General features: G+C 39.4%; 1 protein-coding gene across 3 annotated transcripts in view; it reads right to left on the bottom strand.

Moving 5' to 3' along the window:
- The window catches only part of coro2aa (coronin 2Aa), a 42769-nt gene extending 20139 nt beyond the window's left edge, over window positions 1–22630 (bottom strand). The window contains exons 1-2 of one of the 3 annotated variants that reach the window (XM_056372628.1): window positions 22315–22630; window positions 5791–5890 (exon numbers count right to left, since the gene is read on the bottom strand). Coding sequence is in view for 1 of the 3 variants with exons in the window: in XM_056372625.1 (XP_056228600.1) it covers window positions 22315–22329 (15 nt within the window). In the remaining 2 variants the exon portion in view is untranslated. Of the gene's footprint in view, window positions 1–5790; window positions 6151–22314 lie in introns of those variants that run through there. The other 2 variants (XM_056372625.1, XM_056372626.1) reach the window with 2 other exon arrangements.
- Window positions 22631–24098: the final 1468 nt, after the last annotated feature.

The raw sequence follows: 24098 nt of genomic DNA on the forward strand, positions 1-24098 counted from the left end.
TGACATCATTCTGCTGATTTATGTGGACTGCTCACTGGTGATTCATGATGGCTAAATAAATACAACCAAGTGTGACGTCACAGTGAGTGAAGTAAAAATAACAGTATTTGGTTAGCATGATGCAGGTGTGGCTGCAGCAGTGCTGCCTGGAAAGAGGCTGAGCAGGGAAACCGAGGGGGAGAAGGAAAAAGGAGAATCCCAGAGTAACAGAAAAAGACGGGTAGAGATCATGACTCTCCATGTCTAAGCTTTCTCTTCCACCTCTCACCTTCTACCCCCGGGCCATCATTGAGAGCTTAATATCATCACGCAGGAATGTTTCTCCACCTGACAAAGAGCTTCATTAAACTTCTCAGGTGTTTAAGAGTCTGAGTGCCTCTAAGACACAATCCGTCACATCCATATGATCATCTGTGAAGTTCAACTTGTAATGTTCACAGTGTTAACCTCTCATAAATTTGTTGCACATTTTGCCGTGCTTCAATAAACTAAACATTGACAAAAGAATTGTATAAAATTTAAATAATAGGGCCTTGTTACCTTTGCAGCTCTTAGACTGGACTTCCTAAAGCAATATGGCAATAATAAGGCAATATGTTCACACTGACAAAAACTAACATGGTGATGTACAGCGAGTATAATGTTTATACTAGCATGTTAACAGTGCTAACAGTTGACATTAATAAAGCACAGCAGGTCATAAACCACTGTATTTATCAAATTCAAATATTGACCTGATGATGGTGCTGGATGAAAATTTAGGGATTCATCCTTAAGGTAACATCAATGTATGAGCCAAATGGTGTCATGGCAATCCATCCAATAATTGTTGGAAAATTTCACTCAAAACCACAAATATTAACGTCATGGTGTTGCTAGAGAAAAAAGGGATCACAAAGTCACTACGATTCATCCTCTGGGGACCATGAATGTCTGAAAGTTTGTTTCAGACGGATCATGTGACCTATAGATCAGCAATTTTAACTCCATTGTTAGCATGGCTAAAAATGACTAATTGATGAACTGATTATCAAGAAAATAACTTTAATTTTGTGTTATTCAAATTATCAATGAATGAACTAATTATTTCAGGTCTAACCCACATTTTTATGTATACTTTGGACTTCCTTAAATATACTCCCCTTTAGTGGTTCTTATAGTCGTTAAGTTATTCCAATTATGTAAACTCTAATTTCTCTCTGTGTTACAATGCAAAATCTCCAACGCACATTACTGATCATTGTCACCCTTTGTCTTTGTGAAAGAAATGCCACCTGCTCTGCTCTACCATAACAAAACAAATATTTAAGGTGAACTTCCTCATAGGAACTAGAATATAGGCTGACACCCATGAGGGTGTGAGAGGAATCAACTACGTGACAGACATGAACTGTTGCGTACTCTCTATTTCCAACATTTAACAATTTGAATGCTTCAGCAAGCGGGTGTACATTTTTGACAAAGGAGTGAATGCAGCGCTCAGTAAGCACCATGCACTTACAAACTGGAGCACATCTGGGTTGATATAAATCAGCATTCATGTTCTGCTGAGGCTTACAAGGCCAGAGAGAGAAGCTTCCAGGGCAAGAAGCTAAGACATCTTGTCACATCTAAATCAGGTTGTAATCAGGCCAGTGGCAGCTTCCTCTCAGCTGTGTGTTACAGCAGGTACACACAGCGGGCTGCACGGTGGGCGGAGTCTCTCTCTGCTCCTCGCAGAACTGATGATGAAAACACTATTCTAGTTATTTTTACACCGGCTTCTTGCTGATCAAAAGACCGTCAGGCACGTTCACTGACAGCAGGTAAAAACAATTTTATTCACAAGAACTATCTTTGACAGGCTTTATGATGCAGTCCATTTTGTCAGAGGGAAATTTATTTAAGTCCATGACCAGTGAGTCACAGCGGCAAAAGGGCTGTAAAAACAGTCATAAAACTAAACTGAAAACACAGATATGATTTTTAAAAAAAGAGATATATTGTACATCTGGTTTGCTCAGCCAGTGTTCTTGTGTGGGTCTGTATATGTGCATAGCATTCACCTATCCCTCACCTACAGGCTGTCTTTTAAGCACCTCATAACTCATAAACATGCACACTAGCAGCCACTCCTCTCTTTGGCTCACCAAGGCTCTCTGCTGTAGGAGGGGGAGTTCAAAGTTTACTTACTGGTGTCAAGATATCGGTTACTCAAGCAGCACAGGGCCTAAAGCTATGAAAGAAAGAAGCAGAAGTCTGCTAATCCAAACACTCCCATCAATGTACTATCAATACCTGCAACCATTCGTCTGCAAGGACTCCTGGCCCTTTCTTATCCTAAAAATACTGACCTTGTGACACCGAGCCTAATCCTCTATCTAAGGCGCGCACCGGCCCTGCTCTCTCAATCTGTGGATGTAATATTTTGTAAACGCTCACAGTGAAATTCAAGACAAGGAATGTACAGGTGTTAAGATACGCTGAGGCAGTATGTGTGTTCACATATTCATTGTGTGTGTTTGAGTGAGTGAGACACACTTCCTTTGGTTTAGACTGTCTGATATCATACACAGATGACAGCTAGCAACCTCTGTCTTGTAATAGGATAACAGCCTCACTGGTAATCCAATAGCAGCTACATTGCTATATGTGCACATGTGAATAAGTATGAAAGGATAAAGACAGGATATGGATGTGTGTGTTTGAGTCACTGTGTTTATCTGGAGAATCTTTCAGCTTTGTGCATACATGCATCATATACACAAGCTGTGAACGACCGCTGAAGAACAAACTATGGATGCACATTTTCTATGGTGCTGCAAAGAAAACTGAACTTAGTTACACCATCTGTGGGAAGGTGTGTTTGTGTAGACATCCATGCTGTCATGCACAAATTCACGCAAACATAAAAACACATCTTAGTTTCTCTTTTGTTAAAACTACGCCAGTGCATCAGCGGCAAAGTGCAAACATGTTCACATTCTCTTCCCCACTTTAGTCATTTCATCCACGTCACATTTGTACATTCAGATTTTCAGATTAGCTCACAATTGTCCTTTATTCCTAGTGGGTGTTTTACAGGTGTAAAATCATGAACAGACAAAAGTGCATTAATGATTAACATACACAGGAGACTGCTGGGCAGGGTGTGGATCATTTGAATGAAGCCAATCAACTCATGGATGAAAAAAAATCCATGTCAACTTCACTGTGGGATTTACATTATGTATTGTCAAAATGTAATTCATTAGGTTTTCTTTGAATCCTTATTCCACATTTTTGTACAAAAAAAAACTAGAAAACAAGAACAATAACTTAATTATACAGTACTGTGAAAATTCTTTTCTAAATCTATTAAAAATAAATATGAATAAGCAGCTGAAACTTAAATTACTCTAATTTTCATGGTTTTGGCCAATGTTTCTATCTGTTATGACAATGTTGTTCTGAGATCTGGGGACACAGTGAGTTCGCTACAAACAAGCCAACGGATTCTGAACCACTTTATCTGGAAGTAAAACTTGGGCACACATGAAATGTAATAATCCCTGGTTGCAGAGGAAAACTGTGTGTGTGCACAAGTCAAAGTCGAACCAGGAAGTTGGTCTGTTGACTGTGGTGGACATTTACAACCAATAAGTTGCTTTCATTTTGTTTTTCTAGCAAGTTTGGTTAACCAGTCGGTTTATTTACAACCTGTCTGAAGGTCTGTTTGTAGTACGCTGTTATTATCACCAATAGAAACGAGGAGAAAAATTAAACGATACTAAAGTTGTAATAAACTGGAATTATCTGTTGATGGTGATTGTCCTAAGTAGGTTCAAAGACGACTAAGACAAAACTCATCTCAGCCATGTATTGAAGATTTTCATAAATTTCTGTTAAGTCACTATCACTGAATGAGGTAACACAATGGTGACTGAGTCTATGGCCCGCTGATTAAAGTTTTTCAATATCAATATATTTGCAGTTTTATGAACTGGGTGTCTGTGGCGACATCCCGGAAAAAATGCAGTTTCTGCTAATGCAAACCAAACATTTTCTATTGCTGCAGCTTCACATTGAAAGCTTGTAATTGACGCACCACAAGTTGACGTGTGAAGTATAGTTACTGGAAATGCAACGTGTTCATCAATGAGCTTAGCACTTAACGCTATCGTGCATCAAAAATGCATCTACAAAACAAGACAACGGTAATTTTCAGCAATTTCTGACAGCGGATCAGTTTGAAATATTGCAGGGAGCAATGGAACCAGTGTGAGTTGTTAGATGGAGAGCTGCAGGTGACAGGCTGCACACCTCCAACGTCTCAGCACTGTGACTCAGTACCTGGCAGCATAAAATCAGAATACGGTTGCTCACAGATTGATGGGAAAAGTCCAATTACTGCCTGACCTCTTTAATAAAATGTCAACAGCTTGTTTTGCTGCCCCCAGAATTCTCTGACCTGCAGTACTGAACCACATTCGCTGTTAGCACCTGTAACTACAGGTGCCCCCAAATCAACCAGGAAACCTGAAAGCTTTGAGATTGCCACTTTAAGGCTACAGGGTGAGCAGGTATCCCATTAACTCATTGGTTTCCCTTGGGAGTTTTCCATCATTTACACACTGAGGAGAGTGGACAGTTTCTGCTGTGAGTCCATTAGCCTATGAGGAAAATGCAAAGATAAAGTGCAAGGCAATACAACACAAGTCATGGATGCACTTACACACAGAGATTCTTACTGTAAATGGACACAGGACAACCAATACATAAGCAGAAAGTAAGGTGTGTATTGTTTTGGTACAAATATGAAACCCAGGTTTTGGTACCAAATAACAAAAACTACATTTCTTAATACTTTCTCTTGGGCGGTATAAACATGTTTTATCCCCTCTTTTATATGCCAGGCTACTGAATGCATCTGTCTTAAATAAAGAATTTTGCCTGAGTATGATTAAGTTAGAAAAATTGATTTAAAAAAGGCAAAATATTATCAAAGAATAAGTACACCAGCCTGAGAAGCCAATCAAGCACATTTCGATCAGCACTCAAAAAGCGCTGAGCTCCGATACCCCGGCCCTGACTACACTTCCACAGTTTGGACCAAAACCCACGGCTCACAGATCCATAATCCTTTGACGTGAGAAACAGGATACCAAGCTTAATGAAAAGACCTCAAACAGACTTCCATTCAAACCACAAGGCACATATTTCAGTGAACGCTAGTGTTTTCAAGGGTGGACGCCACCATAAATAACCATCTGTGGGTAGAGATGACTTGACTGGGACGGTGGATGATGATGTCATTTTCACTGTTGTGGAACAACTTCAGTTTCATATTGACTTTTTTTTTTGTCGTCAGCAAAAAAAAAAGAAAATACTTCCACGCTTATGCCGGCGAATGAGTGGCTACGTGTCCAAGTTTGGGGTAATAGGATAATTAAAATAAATCTGTGCTGTGCAGGGAAAGTTTTTTAAAAATAGTTTTTCCAAATATGCATGGATTCAGGCAAAGGGCTGGTTTGAGGGAAGATTTCTGTTTCATCTTGTTCAAGCCTGTCTCCTGCACACATACTCCTGAGTTTGATTCCTCGGGCTAAAAAGTGAGCTCTCCTTTTTTCTATCTCTCTCTCACACACACACACACACACACACACATACTAAAGAGTAAAAGATCGATAACAGATTGTCAAATTGCAGAGACAGAAAAGAAAATAGAGAGACATCTCAGAAAAGAACGAAAAAAGAAAGAGTGTGAGCAATTGAGCAAGAGGGAGTGCGAGGGGTGTGAGAGAAGCAAACTGGGAGTTCAGCAGCACTCACCCTGTCGAGTGAGTCGTCACTGGCACGAGGAGGAGCAGCAGGTCCTTGAGAAAAAGTTAGGTCTCTGTGTCTGAATGGCAACCGAAAGAATGAAAAATCCCTTAAAAAAAAAAAAAAAAAGTCACTCTTCTTGCTTTATCTCAAGCACATGGAGCTTCTGTTTGTCTTCTACGCACAAACACATGCACACTAACACGTACACACACACAAGCACACACAGACATACACACACACACACAAGCGACCTGTCCAAAATCTTAATGTCCCGTCCAAGAAGAGTCCTGACCGAGCTTCTTCTTTGACGTGCACACAGACAGACAGACAGTCAGAGGAGACGGTGGGTGTGTGTGTGTGCGCAGCATGAAGGCCAGAGCGTGTGTGAACAAGCAGGGGGAGAACGCAGGAGTGCGTACACTCCCAGAGAGGGGAGGTGACTACAAGGAGAGAGAGAGAGAGAGAGAGAGAGAGAGAGAGGGAGGCAGAGAGAGCAGGTAATCACACTCCCTCTCTTTCCTTGAGTGCCGCTCCCTCTCGTCACTCCTCCACAGTTTGCTCAATCAGGATGTCTCACTCCATCTTTGAGGGGAAGGAGGAGGGAAGGAAAACTGCAGACGCTCATCAGATGTGTCTTTTTTTTTTAACTAAATTTGTAGCTAATTAATGTAGAGTTTTCCTAGGAAGACTGACGGAAGCAATCAGCAACTGATCATTAATTTATTGTGTCAGCAAAAATGCTAAAATCTTGGATTTTCAATCGAAAACCCAAAGATGATTCATTTACTAAAGATATTTCATCATCATTTTAGCTCTATAAATTATAAGCACACACATGCAAGAAGGACTGATCACAATCGAAGCAGCAGAGGCTTAGATATTTTGACTTGTAGTATAGAAACACTGGATCACACATTTCCCATAATGCAACTCATTTGCATCTTTAGTTTGTTTGTTGTTAGACTCTCCTCGCCTGATCCACAGAAGACATGATAAAAATGTTTCTACTGGCTGGGTAGCACTCTTCATGAAGAGTAAATGGAAATTAGGGAAATGCCCCTTTAAAAGTTTAATAGACAAGCACAACATCCCTGCTGCTGAGTCCACTCAGGGACTTTTGCTATATCTGATCTATGTCTCTCCCCTGTGACCTCTCCAAGGGAGAGATGCTCAAGAAATACACAGAGCATACAGAGCAAAAAAGGGACTTTCCTTTGCATACCTGACTATTAGCTGTGTTAGCTTTTTGTATCAATTCATTCATTCTTGAGCTGCAAAAAACGAGAATGTGGGCCAGATGTTCTCCACTATAAAGACACCAAACTAATATTTCTACTTAATGTAATAATCTCTGGCAGTCGCTCTCAAACCATCTGTCCTCTGTGAAGTTCAATCCGACACTCCTCAACCCAACCACCTTCAACTTAAAAGCATAAAGGTGCAACCTGCACACACAATTAGATTGGCTGGATTGTTTGGCGAACAGCCAGCTGCTAAAAATGAATTCAACCGTTCACATGGCTGCTGCTGTACAATGGTGGTGATCGCTCCGAGTCAAACTCAAACATTACGTAATGACACATCAGCGCCAGGCTAGGCTAGGCTATCAGGTCGATATGAGGACGGGGTGAAAAAAGCTGGCCACTGACAGCTGGCCTTCACATGGTCAAACAGGGGTGTAGCCAGGGGGCTGATCAATCGTTGTTATTGCAGAAACGTGCATGCCTGCACGCCAGTTGTAAGCACTATTCCTGTAATGCAATGATTAAATCTTAGTGAGGTGTAGGTCTTTAACATTAACTTGGCTTCTTTTATCCATGTGGTTGGGTTCAGAGTTATTTAATGACGGATTTATCCTATATTGTTTAATCTCTGGATTTGTTTAATGCTAGTTTAATGTCCTTCCTTAACTTTGTCAATATGCTTTATATGCACTCTTGTAAGTTTAATATACAACTGTTGGATTTTTGCCTTTGCTTTTACAGTCCCGTGTACACAGAGTGTCCATGCAAGAGTAAAATGCTCTCATTGGACCACAGTGTACGGATAAAAGCTGAATAAACAGATTTAACAATAGTTAAATAATAATAATAGTTTAAAGTTGAATATTTGTGACTAAAATATCAACATTCAAAGTTGAAGTTTGAACTTTACTTTTGATTTATTAAGCAAAAGAACCAAATCTGCTTCATCAGGACTGAGAGGGTGTGGTTCACTCAGATTTTGGTTTTCCTGAATCTAAGAAAAAAGGTTTTTAGGGGCTTAAAGTACATATAATCACCATAACAATAATTATTATGGTGAATGACCTCTTTTACAATGGTGTATATATTATTAAATGATTACCACTGATTAATTAATATATAAGCAGCAGTTTAATGTTGAAGCGGTGTTGAGGTAAAGCAAATGTTCCCAACTTTATACACTGTTGAGTACTTTTATGTATAGCTGCATTATTTTCTATAAGATGATCAAATGTTTCCTATGTAAAACCATAATATGCAAAGTGACCAGTGACAGCAGACAAATAAATAAATAAATATAGTGGAGTAAAAAGTACACTAGTGGAGAAAAACTATAATGTAGCATGAAAAATGGAAAAGGAAAACACAACAAGAAGGCTCAAAATTGTAGTAAAAGTACTTACAGGAGATGCACACACCCACACACACACACACCCACGTATATAATAGTGACAAAGCTGGCTACAAACACATCTTCCACGAAACATGCAACAAAGTCCAATGGTCACACACTGTCTCTGAGATAAGAGGCAGGACCCACAACCTGGTAAACACATACATGGCTCATCAAAGGCAGGAGTTTAACTCGACAATCTGCTGGGATCATTTTTAATCAGCGAGAACACACCCACCCAAACCTTATCATCAGTAGACAATGACCATTCATACTCAGCCCTTAAAAAACTGAAACCAGCTGCTCTGCAGAATAGAATAGACTGATTACACTTCTGAGAATGGTATAGTCTGAACAAACATGGCACAGACATGACCATGATTTACAATTTTAAGTTCAAGCCAGTATCAATCTGAACCAGACAAGACAGTGGAGTGATTGGCCAGCGTCACCATGTATCTACTCCTCTTATCATAGCAGACAGACAGTGCTGATTTATGACACCTGTAGGCTCCACCTGTTGTTACACTCTTTATTTTCTTTCATTCAGCTCTAGGCTCTGGATTAAACCTTGGCATTTCGAGCAAGCGTGTGTGTGTGTGTGTGTGTGTGTGTCTCACTTGTGGCAATTATCAATAAGGACAGGGCATGCGTCCTAAAAGCCTGTGGCTCTTTCCAAAGAGCTCAAACCAGAGGCTTGCTCTTTAATCACAGATCACACAGCCACAGACTAATAGCTAGCTTCTGTGAGAAAATAGGCCAAAGCCTTTGACACTACAGAGCCACTGTGACCTTCCCTCCCTCACTTTGTCATTGCTGATTATCTGACTGTGTTTTGACTGTAAAACACCTGGTTTCAGTATCAAGTGCAATCCTGTGTTTCAGTTTGAGGTTTGGGCTTCTTGTATTTTAAATGGTCAAGTGTTCACTAACTGAGCAAACAGTGCAGTCCCATTCAAGTACACACTTAACTGAACAGGTGCTGTCAGTTTTTGAATAAGTTATTTGGAGCTATTGAAGTCCAGTGTACACAGAAACCTCCATTAAAGACGGATTAATTTACACGAGTCCTTCTGAGAGCAAACAAATGTCTAAATGACTGGTTAGGGCAACACCTTCCCTGAAATAAAAACCCTTTTACCTCACTTGGTCTTATTTGTGAGTCCTGAGCAGCACTGTGCATGAGAAAAACCTGAAAAAGCTTGACCTGCTTTATCATAAATTTGCATGTTGCTTTACGCTCTGGTTTTGTTGTTTTACTGTGCAAATGAGGAGGCACACCTGCCCGAACTCACGGGAGAGATACTGATGCTACAAGTCGCCTCACTGGCCAGTCGGAGAAAACATTTATACATTTTCCAATTCACGTGCAGTTTATGATCATTAACACTCCAGCAAATAAAGTTGAATAAATCTGATTCTTTCAGGGACAGAAAACAATTGAGTACTAAGGTGCTGGCAAGACTGGAAGGATTCAGGTCAGCAAGATTTATTCTGACATGATAATATGAAGAAGAAAATAAGATGGACAGTCTTCTGTCAAGGAAGAAAAGAAAAGCAGGTGATGCTCATAAAGCAAATATGCCAAAGAGTCAAATACCATATCCTAATATATACTGTATGTTGATACTGACGTGGCAGAAGAACTAGAAACTGTGAGAACAGGCACAGTCACAAACCACTCACAAAGTGAAGATACAGTATGAATAATTGAGTTTCAGATCAGATCATAACCTACTCTTGTGTCTCAACAGGCCGAGGTGTGACTAAATACATTGATATCTCTGGGTAATAAATCGCTGCTCACTCTAGCCTAAACAGTTTTCCAAAGTTTGTTTTCCAGCCAACGCATCGTAGATATAGACAAAAACACTGAAGTCACTGTGTGACTGCGTCGACTTGCCAACAAGATTCTTTCACTTTGACAATGCAGACAGTCGGATCCACTCAAGCAGATCAAAGACAGAGAGGTGATGGCAATCAGCAGACAGGAAGTGACGAGGAGAACAAAGTATTTGATAAGGTGTTCAATAGTCATTCTAAAACGAATGTTGCTGTCAAATAAGGAGCCGCATTTCATCGCATTGTCGACTAAAGTACATTGTGTGATGGTGAGCTCATCCCCAGTTAGATGAAATGTTAGCATGCCCATGCAGCGCACCTTGTTCTTTCATGTCCGATTCACTCCAATATTTGCATCAACACAGCTGTTTGAAACGATTCCCATTCAGTGACATCACATCCTTACTTACCTGCTCACATCAACTTTGGCAGCGAATCATGGTTTGTACAGCCAATAATCCCTGGATTCACATCAGAGAAACACTCGTGAAAAATACATTTCGTTCACTTTAAAGATCAACACTCACGTGTAATTTAAAATGCTATACAGAGAATCCTTCATGTGCACCTCTCTTGGTTTTCACACTCCTATAACTATGCTGATTTAAGACTCAAAGAATGCAATCTTTCACGCAATCACACGTACACACAAATGTCTGGCATCCAGGTGTTCAACAACAAACATCGACTGGGTTTGACGAGCTGGAAACCAAATCAATTCCTTTATCGACTTACAGTAACATGGTCCAGACCCAAGACATGCTGGATGGAGGTTTTATTGCACACAGCACATAATGATCACATCACAGAGAGACAGACAGCTCCATGTACTTAAAACTTCATTTTGTTGACTTGTTTGCTAAAAGTAGAGATAAAATACCTTTGTGGGAATCTTTTGATAAGACTAGAGTTAAGTCCTGTAGTTTCCTAGAAGGGCAATTGGTATGTAGTTGTAGTTTCTTTTAGTGTCCCAACTCAGAGGCTGCATTTGAAGACTGATTGCATCACAGCCGTGCGACAGGGCTGTGCAATTTCGAGCCCGAGGATTACACTTTTAAATGTAGGTATCGGGTTACAGCTCCGTTCAACAGCTAACAGTACAACTGTTAAAAATCAAGGGCCTTAAAACCTCAAGGTTTGTGAAAAAAAGATACCATGTGACCATTCTCTAAGCCCTCTGTAATTCTCTAATCATTTTTAAAATAATTATTTCAGGCAGCAGCAGACAAAGGCTTCTCCTTTCTATCTGGCTAAATAACAACTGGTGGACTTTGTGAGCTCTAGCGACCTAGTTAACTAACCTTAGCTGCATGAATTGGTTGATACTATAGTTTTTCCAAATACAGAGTATGCCAAGTTCAGACTCTATATTTCTGTACTTGGGAGTTCAAACTTGGCAAATTCAACTCAGGAGTCTAAGGCAAAATTTGACTGGAAAATAATCTTAACTCAAAAGGTTCACAAACAGAATTTTTGAGAAAAAAAAAATGGAATTGACAATGAGTTTGGAAAAAGATAAACTTGATATCCAATATGTAAAGTACCATATATTAAAAATCAAACGGAATTTAATATCAGCCGCACTGCCTGAGTTCATTTTCTTACATATGTATTTCTACTGAAATGTGGTGATACAATACATCTGTACATGTAAGCGTACATAAAGTAAATCTGCTGACAGTGTACGCCTGCAACAAAATGCAGTATTTCTGTGTCTGTTCATTCCACAGAACAGAAATCATTCACTAAGTATTTGGTCAGAAAATAAACAAAAAAAAGCACAAAAATGTGTATTATTAAAAAAACTGCGGGATTTAAATAATTTCTTGCTCACAACCAATGTGGTATTTATAATTATGGATCATGTCACATCGCAGTGAGAGAGCAGAGTGTGTCTCAGGTCGTAGCCTCACGAGGGTTTCTGTTATCTCGTATTAATTACAACAAATCGAAGCTACTCTGCAGACAGCCAATGGCCTCTGCAGAAAAAAAGCTCCTGACACAGTTAAAAATATTCAGCATCAAAGAGGAGAAGGAAGAGGGAAAGATATGCAGCAGCACAAAATGAGGTTTGATGTTCTAAAATTAGTTCAAGAGGCACTGCCTGAGGAATTAATATGCAAAAGAGATGTTTTTTTCATTGCAGAATTTACTATTTGTTAAATGTATACATAATAAATGACAAAATGGCTGAAGGTTGTTCAATTATTCAGCAAAGGCAATGAGCTTGTCCCTGAGAGCAGACCAAAGAAGTCACAGGGATCCTTGTCACTTAAATTAATACAGTGTGCAGGGTTTATCCTCGGCAGCTAAAGGCCATCCATCCTTCCTATCCATAGTAACTGTAGTCAAGGTGAGTTTCACTTTCTGTGACTCATGGGGATTAGCCTGCCTGTATATATAGGCTCAGCGTCTCTCTCTGAACAATACACAGACTGCTGCAGTGCACACCCTGTTATCAGGCTGAGGGAGGCCACTGCTAATCAGATCACGCCCATTAGCTAACTGCATTAACGCGTTGTGATAGTCGCCACGCAGAACCTGCAGCTCACTGATGTGTTAATGCCAAAGTGTCTTTCTACAACATCTCACACCGAGGAAAAGTACACTTCAGTTGAGAATACCTTTAGAAGTTTACTATCACGACCCAATTACATTTTTGGCTAAAAAGACTATTTAAATTTATAGCTGACTTTTACTCAACTTGTATTCAGTATCTTTGTTTAGTGTGTTTTGGTGCTAACTTCCGCTAATTAGCACTAAACACAAATCAAAGCTGAGGCTGATGGGAGTATCATTAGTTTTGCACATATTTCGACATAAACCAAAGAACTGGAAGTAAAAGTTTGACCTGATGATGGCGCTAGATGAAACATCAGGGGATTGTAAGTATTATTCAAATTCACCCTGAGTTGCACATAAATGTTTGTCTGCATCAAAAATGCCAACCTCCTGGTGGCACTAGAGGCAATCATCAAAGCTAGTAGGATTTATCCTCTGTGCACCATGAATATCTCTACAAAATGTTATGGTAATCTATCAAGTAGTTGTTGGGATATTTAAGACTGGACCTAGTGACCCACCCTCACTGCCATCTCTAAAGCCATGCCGCTAATGTGGCTAAAATTATATTACAAATAAATATACAGTATATTAAGCAAAATTAGCATGAGCCGTTTTGATACTCTGCACGGGATTAAGGATCTAGTAGGTTGAAGTGTTCGGCTCAACATACCTGTAAATCCATCTAGCAGCATTTGAAAGGAAAATACTTGTTGCGTCTAATAAACAAATGTACATATTTGCCACTCGCCTGGTCAGAGAGCGAGCGTACATTTGCTCTGACAGCATCCTTCGCGGCCATTAAGGCTACTTCAGGCCTCCGGGATCGATACGGTGAACAAACACATACATCAGCGGAGAAGGCCATCTACTTCCTCTCTTCATTAATAATGAATCAGACTCTGCTGACCCATCTGCCTCACGATTAAGACCCCCTGCCTCCTGAAACAACAGGGGCACACGCCGATTCAAATACTGCCACATTAACAAATACAACATAATATAATAACCACCACCACCACAGAGCTTAAGAAATCAATGCTATGTATCAACAAGAATATTAAGTAGAAATGTTTTATGTTTTATTTTATTTTTATGAAAGTTAGAAACGAAGAAAATAGATAAATAGGAATGAAAAAAAGCTAGTGAAATGATTAAATAAAGTACGTCAAAGGAAAACTGGAAGAAAAAAGAACAACGATATTTTAGCCTATTTAGTCCTAAAACTTATTGAAAATAACAGTGAGAAGGTGAAAAATCACTCAAATGTTCATAGCTCATAAAAATATATAACCTTTTGACAAAGGGTTGCAAAGTAGCTGTGCCTATTTATTATATATGTGTTTATTATAAATATATTTATGCTCCATGCATCTGGTAAAGTGACGGGGCGGGGGGGTCAACAGAGGACACGGACCTGGATGAACACAAGACCATTTATTTCCTCTAGCCCTCATGCAGTACCATGACACTGGAGTCACATTCATCAAAAAAATTAAATACATGGTCATGTTTGAATAACCCAGAAGGTCGAGGAACAAAACTTTAGACTCTTCTTACTATCTGGATTAAAATATATGTATGTCTATATTCAAACAAAGGCGGTAGCCTGACATGACATATGATGACTTGATTTGTAAAATGTGAACCAAAATTAAATCAAGCAAGGAGATACAGTATATTTCCAGTTACCAGGACAGGAAACAGCATCACAACAAAGATTTGACCTTAGTCTCTGAATATTCTGAGAACATCTTCATAAATTCTTAAAAATGATGATGAAAATATTTATTTTTTCAGGAAACGAACCCTTGGGTCTGTGAGTCATGTAATGTAAATACATGACTGAGAGGCAGAAACTGGGGCTACAGGACATTAAGAGCTAATCAGCAGTGTCACATTTGTAGACAGCTGCCCTAATGGAGCACTGAACTTTCCTCTTTCCTGTGGCCTTCACTGTGTTAACTCCCTGCAGCCTGAAACTGCACCACTGTGAGCTCGACACTGCACGGATCCACAGACTCTCAGTTTTTTTTTTTTGAAGTAATCCTCTCCCTGTGTGCCCCACGTGGGAGCAGCACCAGATAATCCTCAAACAGTCGGACAGCTGTCATGTCAGAAACGTGCAGGACAACCTGCCACGACTGATCTGAGTGACGGTGATGTAACAGTGAAGAGAGGAAGCACAGACTGGAAACACAAACAGCTCTTTTTAAGCTATTGTTTAAAAAGTCATTCTGCTTCGCTGTGTACAAGACCCTGCCCTGCAGTGACAAGAAACAGCAGAAGCTGGTTTGTTGGGGGAAGCTGGTGGTCTTTAGGCGCTCTGTGTGTGACAATAACAGTGAGAGGTTCTGCGGTCACGTGCAGGCTCTCCGGTTACATAAGAGCATTTTAGGATTTCTAAACCATTGTCAGGACGAGTACAGCAATCATCCTTAACATCCACCAGCAGATTGTTTCCTAAAGCCTGTGCACTTAAATATAACAGGTCTGAATCAGTTTGGTAGCTGGGCCTGAGTATAACAAGCATCAAATGACAAATATTGAAAAAAAAAAAAAAAAAAATCATAAAACATGTCACTGTAATTAGGTCTGACTGCAACACGAAGTGACAAATGACAAATCCACTTACAAGTTGTGAGGATAATTATCACGTCAATCACTCCTCACATGTTTACAGAGCACAAACTTAACTGCAGATCCAACATGTATCTGAGAATGAGGAATGCAACCAACAGAAAATGAATTAGCAACTATATTGATAACAGATAAAAGCTTCTCAAATGTGAAGATTTGCTTCTTTTCTCCGTTTTAAATCCTTGTAAAATGAAATACTATATATTCCCATGTCTGTGGGACGAAAACAAGCAGCTTAAAGATTAGAGCTTGGGCTTTACGGGACATTGTGATGGACATTTTTACTATTTTCTGACATGTTATGGATTAATTGATTACTTCAGAAAGTAATGGTTAGATTAATCAATAAGGAAAATAGATATTAGTTGCAGCCCTAAAGCATAAATACCCTCCTTTAAGATATATAATCAATGAATGACATCAAAGATTTTCCTTCTCAGTTACATTAAGAAATGTATTCATATTATGTATTTATTTAAAACTGCCGTTTTTCTCAGTGTCATATCATTATGAGCTGAACATTTTTTGGTTTTGAATTGTTGGTTGGAGAAAACAATCTTGTTGACTTAATCAAAGCCAATTTGGTCTGAACATCTAAAGTTATTGTTCTCCTAAAAAACGAAATCCAGGGCATACTTTACAGGCCATTTAAGACTAGATCAAAACATCTGGTCTTGATTGGTGCTAGAAAATAGCTGAAATCTGTCCAATACAAAAGGTCTTTAGTACACCCTTTAGTGGTTTCGCTTCATTTGCATTAGAGGAACTGCTGGTGTTGACTAGTAAGGCTTCAGTATTGTGACAGTCTTACCCTCAAATCCATTCAATAAATACCCTTTTAACTCAACAATAATTTAAAAAAACACAGTGAACACATGACATTTTACTTTATCTTATGATGTGGCATATTTAAAGTAAAATCATAACATAAAAGAGGCATTACGCCATGGGCTTATAGATAATATTGTCTTTTAGCTCTCTAAGATTGTTGAAAGAAACACTATAAGTCAGTATCAGTAGTTTCAGTGACCGTGTGAGAACAGTGGGATTAAATGTGAGAGGACACAAACACCATGAAGTCACCTTGGTCCTGCTGGGCAGGGAGGCAGGACTTCATTAGGTTCAGTGAAGAGTGAACCGCAGTGGGAGTGGTGGTGGAGTCAGAGACTTAAGGCCCCCGGGGGCTTTGTTCTGGAGGTATAGTCATGTATGAGGCATCATTTAGTTGCAACATCAGGTTCTCCACTACCACCACCTCAAGCCACAATGTCTGGCCTATAAAGCTACAGAGGACATGTGAGATGATCTCATTCTCCTTCAGGCTGTTTCTAACCTGTTACTAAATCAGTGATATAATCCAGCAAAAGGGCAAACAGGAATACATGATACACACAGAGTTTCAGTTGCTGCTAGAGGACACGACTGCACACATTTATCTCGCTGCAACAGTTTGTCAGTTAATCGATTTGTTTCTTCCAGCAGCTCAAATGTGAGGATTTTTGTTTTTCTCTGTTTTGTATTGTTGGAAATTTCGTGTCTGCTGAGTTTGGGCTGCTAGTTGGACAAAAGCAATTTGAAGATGGTATCCCTGTATCCCTGACGACCTTGTATGACGCTTGTAGCTCTATGAAGATGTACTTACGCACAGTGGTACTTTGAACCATTGTCACGGTCACAATGCTAGCATGCAGATGTTTAGCAGGACTAATGTTTAACATGTTAACTACTATATTTTAGTTTGGCAATATTAGCACACTAACATTGGCTAATTCCCAGTGGGCACAAAGTACAGCTGAGGCTGATGGGAATATCATTAGTTTTGCAGGTATTTTTCCATGAAGCATTGGACAAATTTTGACCCGACGATGGCACTACAGAAAAAGCTAATCACCAAAGTTCTTACAGTTCATCCTCTGGAGACCTTGAATACATGAAGCAAATGTCACAGCAAACCTACCATCTGTGGTGGAGATATTACACTACAAATCAACAAACGTCAACCTAGTGGCGGCGTGAGAGGAAAAGTCAGCAATCACTCATGTCATTAGCATTCATCATCTGGAGACCATGAACATGTCGGCCAAATTTTATGGCAATCCATCCAATAGATGTTTAGAGTATTTCAGTCTGGATCAAAGTGTGAGTCGTGTATCTATTATTCTGTGAGAACAGGCAGAGATTCTCCAACCTACACAGACAGGCCTCAACAGTCTGACCTGGTCACATAATGACTTATCACCTTTTAATTGGTTTCTTCACCTCTGTGTGGATTAACAGCTGATGAGCCACAAAAACGCCAAAAACACGACACATTCTCAGACCAAACGCAGCAGAGGAGAGCTGCATGTACGCAATCTGTGCATCAGGAGCAGTTGTGCTTTTTCTTATCAGCTAAAGCCTTTGAATCATTTGCATTTTAAGTGAAAATACATCAAGACCATACAGGGCTGCAACTAATAATTATCTTCATCCTTGATTATTTTCTCTATTTATCATTTGGTCTATAAAATGGTAAGGTGATGTCTTTAAATGTCTCGTTTGGTCTGACCAACAGTTTCAAAGTTCTTCACCTTGATATTCAATCTCACCTCAAGGCCCGCTTTGTAGCTGTTCTGGAGATTTCTATTATTATTTCACATGATCTTCATCAGCAGGTGGGGTACATCCATTTATCAAGGAAATGCAAATTATTGAATTTCCATTTTTACTGAGCTCTTCAAGAACATCACGTCGATGTTAACTAAAGTTTCAACCCCTCAAACGCATCTTTCCATGAAGATCAAGCAATATCCAAATCTCCAATGACATTTGGAGTACCAAAGACTACAAAAGGCAGCTAATGGTTCCATGTTGAGAACCTATAAAATTATAGTACATTTGCCAGTGCAGTTTGGCATTTCCGTGTTTTGATGAATCAGTTGTCAAAATTGTTGCAAATTAATTTTCTGTCTATGAATTTATTTATTAATCATTTTTTTCCAGCTCTAGTATCATATATCTTGCTCATTTTGTGATTCCATGGGATGAAATATACTTCACTTGCTTCTGAGTTTATGAAGTCATAATGTTTGTCTAGAATACAGGTTATTGGGCGATCACTTTATTGCACAACAGCAGCATGACGGATACATATTGCCTGGAGGGGATTTCTGCCAATCAGGTCTTCAGGTTCAAGGACGTATTTGCTCAAAAGCACGCCTGCAATTCACAGCGGTTATTACAGCAGGAAGGACTTTGATACCTGTTACGAGCGGCGAGTCTGCGTATGATGTTGGAAAGCTAAATTGAGCTCTAGTTACCGTTTTGACATGGGTGACAGTGCAATACAGTACAACATAAATAGACAATAACTTATCTGCCTTTTTCACAGGAAAGAGTTCAGGAGACAAAAACAACAGAGTCTGCTTCTGAGAATCTGAAGATCTGAGCCTCCACATAGCAAACTGCACAAGTCACAGTTTGGACAGAGTGGGAGAATCTCAGGTATGTGTTAACAGTCTGTGTGATAACATGCCAGAGATACAGGTTAGCACTTCATGGCCCAACATGAAAGTGCACAGCAGATTTCCAGAGGGACACAACATAGAATTAAACAGGAGAGAGTACAGTGTCTTCAAATACCACAAAGTCCTCATTAAAAACTTTCTGACACCATCAGGGTGTTTTATTTCTCCCTCGTCAAAAGCCAACTACAAGGGTGAAGTGTATTTTTGGTCGGGAGTTTTTCTGTTTCCCACAAGTGAAGACGTGTTGCAAACTCATTAGGCCAATGCTCATATTGGCAGAAGTTTGCCCATTAAGTACATGACAGGCCGACTTAGACCGATCTAGAGCTGGCATGACACCTACACACCACCGACACCAGTATGACTTATAACTGCCACACTTGTTCTTCAACTCAGCACATCACTGACTTGTACAGTCTGGCAATTCAAGAGTGTATCGAAGCATGCAGATCATTAGCAACAGACTTATTCTTATAAAGTTAATGCTCACTAATAAACAAGTTCTAAGTTGTTACACAAACATAAGTGTGAAAAAAAGACTAAAGCCAAGCTGCTCGCAACTCCCTGTAAAAGCACAATTTCTTGTTTTTTACATTTTTGTTTCCGTACAAACTAAGGAAAGAAGATAGAACATGTTCTTTGGTGAACTTTAGAGGTGCTCGTAGGTCTATGTTTTTACTTTGGAGAGAGAGAGAAGCAGGCGAGCTGTTTGTTTCAAGTCTTCATGCTATGCTAAGCTGATTGGTTTCCTGCCTCCAGCTCCACAATTTACACACAGATATGAGTGTGGTATTGATCTTCTCACCTCACGGACAGCAAAGAATTGAGTAACATTTAAGTAAGTTAGTAAAATGTTAAATCTATATAGCTACATGACCTTTGAACTGAAAAAAAAATCATGGTTTCTGTTGTTAGAACTTATGAAGGACATACTGTAAATTAAAAAAAGAAATCTTTATACATGCTCTCATTGTGCTAATACCTAATAGAATTAACCAAATAAAAGTCAATTCAAATTATTCCTTATTTTGCTGGTTACCATCTGTATTCACCTAAAGCTGGGCCTCAAGTTCAGAAGCTCATTTGGTTTGTTTATAATCACAATTAGGTTTGAATCAATCAATCAATCATTCTGTGGACAACAAACTTTTGTGAAACCATAAGTCGTGTCTTCGCAATATGATACCACTTAAAAGTCTATAAACAATGCCCAATGTTAAACTGTACAAGAGTGCAACAAAGTGCATGCCCTGGACGTGCCCCTGTGGAAGTGATGTGCCATGCCACACTAGAAGAGCCAATTGGCACAAAGTCCTAAATTTCTTCCACTGCTCCACATGTGGTGAGCATTAGACTCGGGTCATTAAACACAGAGCTCTTAAACTGCTTTTTCTTTTGTCTTAAGTTTGTTTATGACCAGCCAGACAAAAGTAAGTAAAAACAATAGATCCAAACCCTCTGGTGAACTGGTGGCTGAACAGAATACAGCCACCCACAGAGCAAAAATAATAGATGTCACTTATAACTAATTTTACATAATTAGTGTTTTGTAGACAGGAATATAACATTAACTGTATGTGTATTCTGGATATAAACTGTTGCTTACAGGACATATGAATTTGGGCTGCGACTAACTAATATTTTCATCTCTGATATTATTTTTGTAATTTCACGTTCATCTGTGGGATGCAGAAAAGCTGCAGAAAAGTTCCCATCGCAGGTTCCCAGAGTGCAATGCGATCTTATTTTGTCCAACAAGTCATCCAAAACCCAAAGATATTCTATTTACAATAATGTAAAGAATTGGAAATCTCAAAAGCTTGAACGAGCTAATTGTTGGAATTATAGCTTGATAAATGACCTAAACGATGAATCAGTTATCAGAATTTATTGGATTTCGTTTTCTTTCACTCAACAAATGAACTAATCAACTAATCATTTCAGCACAACATATGAACTTTGTGTAATTCATGCTCTTTCCATGTTCCCCCAGGGCTAGTCAACATATCCAAACTAAATGTTTCGTCTGACCAACAGTCCAAAACCGCAAAATATTCAGCTTACTAACATGTACAGCAAAGAAAAAGCAGAAAATTGTCACGTTTGAGATTTCCCAATCACTTGATCAACTGGTTTTTCTCAGCAATACATATAAATATTTTGTAGTTCCAGCAGTAGTTGGTGCTGCAATCAACAATCCACATCAATCTTTCACAGATTTTGTGAACTCCCTGTGAAAATAATCTGATTCAGTGGTTTCCAGAGTCAGATGTTGGAAAGCTTCAGCAGTCCTCCAAACAAAATAGAGAATAGGCTTGTTTTATTTAAAGCTGAAACAATTCGTTCAGAAATCTATTTGACAATCGACAGAAAACTAATCAGCAACTCTATCCATGATTATCTAATCGTTTTCGTCATTTTTCCAAGCAAAAACACAAAACATTTTCTGGTTCCAGCCTCTAAAATGTGAGGATTTGCTGCTTTTCTTTGTCGTTTAGGACGTAAAACTGAATATATTTAGCTTTTGAATTGTTTTTCATTTATTTGAAGATTAAAACCACAGGATCTGGGAATTTACATTGCAGCTGCCAGTTTATTAGGTACACATGAACCCCTCTCTGTATTATGCAATAAAGTTCAACAACACCACAAACGACATGCCCCACAATGATCATAAAACTGAATCAACACCTCTCGAATCAATTTCAGCAACAACTGCATATTATATCCTTCATGAAGGTGTGATTTATTGCAGGGCTGTTGTATTCGTTTGTAGAAGTACCTAATAAACTGGGAACTGTATAATGGACACATTTCACCAATTTTATGACATTTTATAGCCACAACAATTAATTGGATTATCATTAGCTGCAGCCCTAGTTTTATTTTACATTGACAACTTTCATTTGAAGTCATGTAAATGGAGAAACGATCATCTAGAAACGAGATTTTGATCAGCTTCAGTAGAAACAGCTGTGTACCTCTGTTTCAGATGATAAGGCTCTTTTCAGAAAGGGGGGGGCGCGCGACTGCAAAGTTAAAAACCATCCTGGCTGTGTGGCATGAAATCAAAAATATGCATCTTACAGTAAAACACCTTCTCACACACTGGAAACCCGGACCCGAGTTCTGTCTTCGTGCCCGGTGAGAGGAGGCTGTGGAGCCGCATGGCTGAGCTGCAGCTCAGAGCCACGCTGCGGAGTGAACAGCCCAAAATAAAACTCTCACCGGGACAATCCGTTTATCGCGCAGCGCGCTGGAAAACACGTCTGCAAAATGACAAAACGACAACGTCGGCGGTCGTTTGTCATGTCTGCAGGAGTTTAGACTGAGGTGAACCCACCTTTGAGACGGTCATATGGTGCGAGACGCGTCGGCAGGTGGTGGTGGTTTCCCCTGGAGAGGACTCAGTGGAACAGTGCAGCGGCGGCGGTGGAGGAGCCGGTGGAGGACTTTCCAGAGCGGGGACGAGTCGTGTTAGAACACCGGTGGTTGTTGAAGCATGGTGGTTATTTACAAGTCATGATGCCCGGCCTGACCTTGAGAGTCTCCCCCCCACACACACACATATACACCCACACACACACAAAAACAAAAAATAAAGACTCACAGACAGAGCATACCCTTCCTGTACACACCACAGCTACTGGGACAAAAAGGAAAATAGGAGGAGGAGGAGGAAAAGGAGGATGAGGAGAGATGCGAGCACAGGATGCGATGAGGGAGGAGGAGCAGGGAGGGGCGAGGCAATCCAGGTTGATTCAAAGCATAGTGTGTCATTAAAGGCAGATAAAAATAACACACAGTGCAAGTGGAGTCTCTAAAGACACGCCACAATGTCAAAATATGGGAGAAATAAAAAAAAGTACAATGTACACAAAGGTGGATTATAAACAGGACAAAACCATCAAATCACTGGTTTAAAGAAACTAAATATATTTACTCAACTGTTCTTCAGTACAATTTTGAAGTATTTTTCATGTACTTTGTACTACATCTTATCCCACATCTGTACTTACCAGTTACTTTGATTATGGATTATACACATAAAATATGATTCATTGTTAAAGATTAAACCACCTTAACTTGCAGCATTAAACTGCTGTTTACAGGTTAATGCTGCATCTGTTAAATAATATACTATAATATATATAATAAGATAACTTTAAATGGTATATACTTTATGGTATATCATTGTGGTTGACTGCATATATTTGTGTGTGTGTGTGTGTGTGTGTGTGTGTGTAGATATTTAGCATTTAGGACAGAATGAAACCAAACCAAAACAATTAGTGTGACTGTTAATTAGTTTGTGAATTTGCTTTTCTGAGACACATCAGACACATGAAGAGCCTTATAAAATGGGTGCCTTATTATAGTCCTGTGACTCAGTCTGGTAGACGGGTCATGTGTCAAAATGTAGTTTTTTTTTTAGACTTTTTATTTGGTGCATATTCCTAAATAAATTTGTGTTCAACCTTACTGACACACAGGGCGGTTTCTTTGTCTCTGTAGGCAAATGATAATGAAGCTGTCATGTGTCGCCTCCTGTGAGAACTGTATTTCATGGGACCTTAAAGGCGACAGGTTGAACACACACATGCAGCGCAGAATAAAGGGAGGAAGAAGCGTCAGTAGAGGCTCACAGATCAGTTAGTCAGTCAGATCTGAAGTGTTGCTGTGACTCACTGTAAGATACATATCATAGTATTTGCATAGATTCCATATGGTTGGTTGTGTGTGTGTGTGTGTGTGTGTGTGTGTGTGTGTGTGTAGACGGTTCATGTGCTTTCTGATATCTGGTTCAGGCTGTCCTGGTTGAATAGAAAAAAATGTAATTCTCAATATCATATATAGTAGGAAAATTCTGAGCTCTCAGGTGACAAAAAGTAGATCCTAAACAGAGTGCCTTGTGGGTAAATACTTACTACTGGAACAAAAAACAGTGACAGAAATGGCCAAATTAAATTTTTAGGTACCTTTCCCACAGTAATAACCCAAGTTTCCTTTTTAAGAACATACAATATGTCATTTCATGTTATGGTCAGTGCTCATCTTTATTTGAGAGTTTGTTGCCCCCCAGTGTTGAAACTCAGCCATTACAATATTTTTTAAAAGCCACCCTGA

Source organism: Seriola aureovittata, chromosome 3, assembly GCF_021018895.1.
Source record: "Seriola aureovittata isolate HTS-2021-v1 ecotype China chromosome 3, ASM2101889v1, whole genome shotgun sequence".
In the NCBI taxonomy this organism is placed as follows: Eukaryota; Metazoa; Chordata; class Actinopteri; order Carangiformes; family Carangidae; genus Seriola; species Seriola aureovittata.